This window comes from Anabas testudineus, chromosome 9, assembly GCF_900324465.2.
Source record: "Anabas testudineus chromosome 9, fAnaTes1.2, whole genome shotgun sequence".
Taxonomy (NCBI): Eukaryota; Metazoa; Chordata; class Actinopteri; order Anabantiformes; family Anabantidae; genus Anabas; species Anabas testudineus.
Window position 1 is genome coordinate 11,738,070 of NC_046618.1, and position 8,657 is coordinate 11,746,726.

At 40.5% G+C, this 8,657-nt stretch overlaps 1 protein-coding gene across 1 annotated transcript; it reads left to right on the plus strand.

The window, feature by feature from the left end:
- Window positions 1-5,769: 5,769 nt before the first annotated feature.
- On the plus strand, window positions 5,770-8,613 carry cfap73 (cilia and flagella associated protein 73). Its single transcript, XM_026343762.1, has 7 exons — window positions 5,770-5,847; window positions 5,925-6,036; window positions 6,852-6,944; window positions 7,062-7,253; window positions 7,473-7,694; window positions 7,795-7,953; window positions 8,041-8,613. The coding sequence occupies exons 1-7, from the start codon at window positions 5,822-5,824 to the stop codon at window positions 8,167-8,169; spliced, it is 933 nt and encodes a 310-aa protein (XP_026199547.1). The 5' UTR covers window positions 5,770-5,821; the 3' UTR covers window positions 8,170-8,613.
- Window positions 8,614-8,657: the final 44 nt, after the last annotated feature.

Consider the following 8,657-nt stretch of genomic DNA (forward strand, 5'->3'; position numbering starts at 1 on the left):
ATAAGGGCTGTCAAGGATAAGAGGTGGGTGTGCTTGGGTTGTCCAGCATGTAGCATCTGAGAGACAAAGGCAGAGTTCAAGGGTCAAACTAACGACAGACAGCCCAGTCGAGGGTCAGGGGGCTCAAACTAACCTGATCAGAGATGGTTGTATATCTGTCAAACTGTCACTCAGAAGAAGCTGCCTTATCTTTTCCTCTCATGCTGGACTCTCGCTTTTAGAAGAGTTTAACGACTCAGTGCCAGTTTTGAATAAAACATAATTACACTAAAAGAAATGAAAAACACATGTATCATTAAAAAGTAGTCTGGTCTAACAATCTGCATAGCATGACCATCACGTGCCAGGATCAAAATTGCAATCTTTGTCTCCCCAAACTCTCCACTGAAAGCTACATTTTTAAAAAGGACACTGTGATGTGAGCAAGAATAATTGTTTTAACTCTTAACATACCACCAAGGTCCCAACACTGGCAGCCAAACACAAATGACAGGGTGAAAGGGAAAGAGGCGCTCCCACAGTGGGTGGTGGTGGGGGCTGTGGGCCGTCATGGAGCCAATGTCCTGTCTGATTACAGCCAGAGGACTGGAGAGGCACGCTAATCCTACGCACACACACAAATAGAGATGCCCACATACACTCTTCTGGAGACACACAATCAGCGAGACAAAAAACACGTACACATACACACACATTAGGACACACACAAACCTATTCATTTGAGAGATTATACCCCATCACCCTGACCTCACTCCAGCCCCTTGTCCAGACAGGACACAGCATAATGATATCACTACCAGCAGGACATCACTTTTTGTCTCTGCTTGTTTTTTCAGCATAAAGACTGGCTGCAAGCCTGCACAGTAGAATAAAGAACATCGTCAGGTCATTGTTGTGCATGTGCCCAGACCACAGGCATAATCTAGATATTTTAAAGGACTCAGATTGTCAGGTTGAGCCTAACTTACTGAAATGCAACCCCCTCTCAAAACGTGGACCATAGGAGCACCTCAGGAGCTGAATGGTTACATCTCAGGCCGCATAAACACAGCGACCCCAGTTTGAGATCGGCTGGGGACCTTTGCTGCCCCTCCCCCTCTCCTGTGTTTACCATCCTCTTCTCTACTGATATTATCAAATTAAAAAACGCCATAAAAAATTCTTTTAAATATTTGGAGCATGGACCTTAGAGAAAGTCCTGATTTTCCCTGATGCAGCTGAAATACACTTTATGTTAACAGGGAAGGAAATGATGAAGTGGCTTGTAGTGCCGAGCCTGCAGACAATTACCACTTGAATCTGCAGCTCTCCTTAGCTTCATGGACTTTGACTCTGAGTTTGAGCTCATTGTTTAGCCATGGAACCAGCTGCTAAACAACAGGAGCTAGTAGAGACCAAAAACTAAACTAAAAGGTGCACCAGGTGCCCTAAAACAACACACTCCAGATGGAAGATGATGTTGCTGTGTAACTGATAGATACATATCAGTCAATACTTTAATAAACTTATTAAAGTTTATTCAGCATATATCATGGTATCAGTCCAGCGTATGTTGTCAGAGAAACAAGGAATCAAAAGTACTAAGTAGTACTTTTACTGTGTTCACCATCATAGTGTAGCATATCAGCATGCTAAAAATGCTATTGACTTATTGGACATTTTTAAATTTCAGACCTAATGATGGCACTACATGAAAAATTGGAGGATAAACCAGGTTACTACAGCTCATCCAGAGAGGGCAGTGGTTAGGGTTAGCTATTGATTAGATCAATAAATGGCCCAGATAAAAAATATTAAAAAAATGTGAACTACATTTTAAAAACAGATCTTACTGTTCAGATCATAATTTGTATATTTTGGGTTGCCTTTCTGTAGAGGCCTCATGTGCCTCGACATCTCCTGGCAGACTTCCCCCTCTTGCTGCATTTCAGCTGCCTGCACATTACTGCAGGTTGGTTGCCACTCGTGTACAAGCATGTTTACAAACAGGTCAGACAAGACCACTGCTTTGAGACAAACACAAAACACAAACATCAATAAACAAACAAATTCATTCATGCCCCGCTCCCCCTCAAAACTCTGCTTGCACACGCAGACCGATTTCATAGCACTCACTCAGCTGGCTGTCTCGTCCCATTGTTTGCCAGAAGCAGCATTGTTTGGTTCATACCCAGTGCATTTCTGCGATCTTGTCTCATTACTAATAGATGGTGTCAGAGAGTCGCTGGCCTCTCTGCCTGACAAGGCATTAGCATAAACACAGACTTCCTCTCAATATCTGTTTGCACCACACTGTTGACCTTTAATTATGGATGTCTAAAATGTTTGTTACCTGTGCACTGAAGTGTGTCTGCGTGTGGTGTGGTGTGGTGTGTGTGTGTGTGTGTGTGTGTGTGTGTGTGCAAGCTGCAGTAAAAGTTAAGGCCTTTACTAGGTCAAGGTTAGATAGATAGATAGTTCCAAATATTTCTCTGATTTTTTCTTGCCTCTGTAATATTTATAACTGATACAGAACAACAGTAAGTTTGGGAATTAATGAATTTTACAATTATCTAAAAGTACAGGATTTGTTTGTTGCTTAATATGTTCAGTAACTGCAACTTTAGGGGCGAAATTAGTAACGTTAAGGTTAATAGAAACGAACAGTCCTTCCAGTATTATTATTATTATTATGTCTGTGGGTGTGTGTCTGTGTGTGTGTGTGTATGTGTGTGTGTGGGTGTGCCATATTCTTCTCTGTTAAAAGGTTTGCTGGTGTTTACATGGGTGTGATTTCTCCATGTCCTCAGCCTCATGCTGTGCCCATCACCTGACACAATGCTTTTATTATAATAGCATCTTTCCATTAGTATTAATAAGGTACGGTGTGTGTGTGTGTGTGTGTGTGTGGGTGTGTGTGCAGCAAGCCATACATTCATCAAAAATGGATACAGCAGCATCTCTGCCTGCAGCTTTCTCTGTTGTTGTTTTTCTCCTTCACTGCCTTTTTGGTCATGTCTTGTTGCTTTCTTTCTTTCTCTCCCGCTTTTATTGCTCATTGTGTATGAGGGAGCGAGTGACACACATTTTACATCAGATGCATTTTTCTAGTTCCGCTGCTGTCACTGTAAGCATCCCTATCTCTGTCGCACTTGGCAATTATTATACAAAAATAATAGCACAGTGCATTTCCATTAAGTGTGTAAATGCCACCTTCCTCTGTCACATTGTAGCACTGCGCTGCCTCCCAGGATGAACATGTAATGTCACATTACCATTAACTCAGTCATATTTGAATGTGTATTGACGGAGACTAATAACTTCTGACTCTTTCTACGACACTTCTCTAGATCGGGTGAGAAAACTATCTCACCACAGAGTCTATTTTAACAGCTGCTTTGGTGCTTTTGATCATCTCATGACCATCAGCAGATGGAATTAGCTCTGTTTTGCTGGAAGCAGACTCTTTCCATTTTTCCATTTCCTTTTCTTCTGAGCGCTTCATGCAACCCTGGTTTGTGCCGTCACAAGAGCTGAGGTTCAGGGTTTGTTCTTGACCACCGAAACAGCAATTAAGAAACCGACTTACCACAGGTCACATGAACAGTAAACATAAACAGATGAAATCGTTATAGGACGCTGCTGCTCACAGTAAAAGCTGGTTGAGACAATATGTGTTAGAAACAGATACCACTTAAAACCCTCCAACGTCCAGTTTCCTTTTTGAGGGTTGTCCAAACTATGTGTGATATATATTCTTTTTCCAGCTCTTTACTGAACTACATGATGTTTATGCTGAGTGAAATATTCATACCAAAGACTTCAAATGCTATTATTTTAAATTAAGGGGTGCATTTTGGCTTATCTTCTGTCTTGCTTCTTGCCAGATACATGTAGAATGTAGCTTTTCCGAACTAGGATTTAACATAAATTTTGGAGCGTGCCTGTAACCTAATGATGTTGGGAATGCCACGTAAACTGCAACGCCCCTGGTTTGAGTCCAGCTGGGATCTTTGTTGAATTTTACACCCTGTCTTTCTCTCTCCCCATGTTTCCTGCCTGCTTCTCTGCTCCTAATCTATCAAGTAAAAATGCCAAAAAAACTACCTTAACCCTTTCATGCATAGTGGTCACCACTGTACAGTGGACAGCTATTTAGAAGCTGTTAAGGATACAGTAGTAGAGCCATGGACAGTATTTTATTTTGTAGGAAAAACTAGAAACTTCGCAGCTCATTGGTCAGTGGCTAGGTTCAACATTGTTAGAATATGTTAAAATGTATGAATTATTAATTAGCATTAACATGTTTTTTTATTTCATAGCTTTCACACAATATATCATTTTCTGCCATTGGTTTGTTAAATACATGTTTTGTTTTGTTTTTTGTGAAAAAGTCATTTTTTTTTCTGTAACTCCATGAAAAATAGGTTCATTAAAAATTGTAATTGCGTTGTTTTTTTTCATGCCTAGAGAGGAATAAAAACACTTAATCTCGACTGAGGTTCTCATAATTCATGTATGAAAGGGTTAAAAATTTAAACACATTTCTGCAGCTGGCGATCGCATTTGAGACCCACAGGTTTATAGTATGTATGCATGTTGTGAAACACCCCTGTTTCAATTAAGGCTATGCGCATGTGTTGCATATCATTTCTTTCCTTACTTCTGTGTATCTTCACTCTCTTGTCAAAAAAGGCAAAGATGCTGATTTATGCTGCTCAGCATAAGAAAGGGGCTCTCCCAGACAGGTCAGTATGTAAACCTATCTGACTCCAGTAAAGCCTTAGATGGAGACCTAAATAGTTTGATCTGAAGATCCCTAATGATGTCACACAATTGATCTTGTTTTTGACACGTCTAAAGACACGTTTACAGCACAGTGTCAACATTCTTGCCAGTGTCTGTCACTCTTGTGTACAGTGTGAGGAGGATGGTGCTTTGCTGTATACAGGCGTAGGCTGCCCAGCAACATCGTAGTGTCGGCAGCAGAAAGGTGTGATTTTAAGTGTGATTTTTGTGCTTAAAGTGAAAAAGTGACACACTCCCAGTGGTACCAGGTGTCCATCAAATGTTAGAGGTGATATATACAGACTATAGACAGATTGTGAGACATCAGGCGCATAACAGATAAAGGGCCCCTGCAGGTAGGTGATACACATAGTGAGTGCTTTACAGTTAGATAGTAGACAGCATGTGAGGTAAACTACAAATATATACATAGTGATAGTCAAGTATTATCAAATAGGAACAATAAGAATGAATGTGCCTCAAAACATTTTGAACTGAATATTATTATATATATTTTTTATTAATGTAAAAAAAAATAGCCTGTGTTATTATTATTATTAGATATTATTTAAAGCTGAACATTATGCCTTGAACATGTGTGATCTTTAAAAGTTGATCCAATCAATTATTTTGGATCAGTCGGCAGGAACCGAGGGTCAGTGGTTCGATTCCCGGTTCGTAGTGTTGAGGTGTTCTTGGACATAATACTGATAAACTGAAGTAGTGCCGATATGCAGTGTCTGGCAGCTGTCCAAGCACAGTTCACCCGAGGGGACTAATAAAGCATGTCATAATTAATACTCGAATAGAGTTTGACTTGTTTTGAAAGTTATTATAGTTGTTATAAACGTACATTTGAGTTTATAATTTATAATGTGTACAGTAGCTAATAACAGAGTCTGGTTCGTAGATTAGTTGAAAACACTCGATCGTGGAGTTGTTGCGTAACTAAAATGCCGGAATGTGCCTTTAAAAGGTCTTGGTTTGTGTTACCATGGAGACGAGGCGGAGGACAGAAAGTTGGAGTCGGTGCACGGTCAGATCTGGAGACATCATGACCAGTGAGGAGCAGGATGTCCAGTGAGTCCACAGTCAGTGTGAGACATCAGTTTTATCATAAATAAATAATAATAAATAACTCTGTTGTGTGCGGACAGAGGGTGGAGAGCAGCGGCACCGAGCCTCGACAGGACCGCCGCCCTGTGCGCACTGCAGAGGCAGCGGAGGGAGGAAGAGGAGCTGCAGGCGTCGTACGAGCAGCGCAGACAGGTAACCAGGCTGGAGCAAAGCAAACAAACGAGGAGGGCATGAAAAGATCCACTGGAGGAAAGTTACAGCGTTTACTGAAGTGCTGCAGTTTTACAATTCTGAGTTATTCCTACTTGACTCTGCACTGATTTGATAGTTGCAGCCTAGTTACTAACTCAGTTAAGTAAATACACAGTGTAATAATAAGAGTCCTTTATCCCTAAGCTACAAAGCAGCAGGTGAAATTATTCAAATTATAATTAATAAGATTCAAAATATGAGCAACAAAACACAGAGAAGCTATAGTGTCCAATAATCTCCACTGTTGTAATACATTTATCAAGGTGTTGCTGCAACACCTTGATAAAACTCAGCAGTTGTACAGCAACAACCAATTTAGCAGTGGCATTCAGATTAATTTAGTGGATGAAAAAGTATTAATGCTGTTTTAAAGATGCAACAGGTTAATTTGATTCTTTCCTTCTTCTCACTGAATGTTGCCCCAGTGAGCTTCATAAGAAGCGATCAAGGGAAACTATATAAAAGGTATAATGAAATTACATTAAGAATTGTTGTATCTTAGGCGTACTGTTTGATTGTTATTACTGAGAACACTTATTGGTCAACTTAATTGAATCCGAAGTCACAAGCAGAGGGGTTTTAGCCAGATGTGAATTTAGACAATTCTTCAACTTTGGCAAATATTGCTTTGGCAAGATGAAATTGCTTCCATCTTTGTTGTAGTAATCAAATATATCAAGAAAAAAATATTTAAAAGAAAACAGCACTTACCTCTAAATAGTACTTTTTGTCTGCTGTGTGTGTTTTGTATTTAGGTGTTGGAGAGTCTGGACCAGCGTATAGAGGAGTTGCAAAAGGATTACAAGAACGCACACGAGTTCTGCCTAAGTTTAGACGTGTTTCTTAAGGTACCAAAGGGCCACTTCACTCACAACTAATTTATGAAACATACTGGATAAAGTTTTTTTATGGCTAGATCTTGATGGCAACAGGCAATTAACTAAAAATCCTCTATTTTCCTAAAGGAAGAAGATGCTTCTCAAGCGGCTGAGAAAGCAGAGAGGGAGATCCGGGAGGTGCTTCAAAAGGAGGAAGAGCTAGAGAGGCTAAAGGAGACGTATGCTCAGCTGATAAGTAGGAAACAGGAGCTACAGCTTGAACAACAGAGACATTATTTGTACTGGGATTTCATGGAGCAGGTGGTGAAAATGAGTAAGGCGAGTAAATTAAAAGTTGCACTCAGGGTTGATAGCTTATTGTTACCCCTGGAAACAGTTCAGTTGTGGTGATAAACAACACTTAATCTTGACCCATCTTTTCTCTTGCTGATGTTCACATCACTAAATGGCTAAATACATGGTATAGCTTTGTGAAATAGTGCCTCTAGAGATAGAGGAGTTTATGTTAGGACTACATTGTTAATGTGTGTGTTACAGTTTGAAGATGTGGACTCACTTACGGTTCATTTGGGAAGTCTCCTGCACTTCAGAGAAAAGCTCTACAAGAAGTACAACGAGGCACAGGAGCAGGTTGACCAGCTCAGACAAGCACTGGCGGCACTGGAGGACCAGCATCACGTCATACAGCTGCAAAAGAACAATGAATTGTCCCAGCTACAGTCTGATCTAGAAGAGACACACTCGGAAGTCCTACTATGGGTACTGGACATAAATCCAGAGTACAGACCAGCCTGTATGTTGTTTAAAAATTAAACTCCCATCTTCTGTGAGAAATTCAGTTGTTCCTGTCTTCATGCAGGAAAGGCACTGGAACCATATTCAGGAGACAGCAGCAAAAGAAACGCTCCTGTTGGGAAAAATCAAGATGGCGACGCTGAACCTCTATGAAATGGCAGGTGGCAAATTGGAAGGAGAAGAAGATATCAGTGTGAATGACACAGAGACCCAGCTGGAAAGGGTAGGTACCTTGACAGAAGAGCAGAGGTGGTGACAGCAAAAGAAAGCCATCATCATAACACAGTGTCTCCATCTGTCTTCTTCTTAGATTAAGCTGTTCATCCAGGACCATGAAGACATGATAAAAACACACCAAAGTCTCTCTGAGAAGCAAAGCGGTGAACAGAAAGGAAAAACTGCCAGAAGGCCTGCAGGAACTCACCATAAAAAACATTAAGATAATTATGTACTTTGATCTTTGGACTCTTTGGATTTAAAGTTTGTTGACTAGTTGTCTTGTACTAATGCAAAACTCTCTGCGTGAACTCACATTGAAGTCAATGAACGCCAAAAGCTAAATATACAGTGTTTTCTGGAAAGTGTGCCAATATCCCACTGGTGTTTCTTACAAAACACACAGTAACTCAATGGTTAATGGTTCAATCCTGGGCTCCTCTGGTCCAGGTCTCACATGACTGCCTGATAAAATGTAGATAACTGATGACTAGCACACAAGGCCTGTACTGCCTCCCTGTGGTCATCAAAGAAAACAGTGCCTCGGTTAATCCCTGTTTTAACTTTGTCTTGGCTGCATGTTTTGTTCTCCCTGTGCATCAAAGCTCTGTCACACACACTCACCTGGATGTCTATTGTTTTCAAATATTAAAAATGTTTACTTTTCTGTTGCTGCCGTTTCATCATTTATGATTGGTTTGACATTACCTA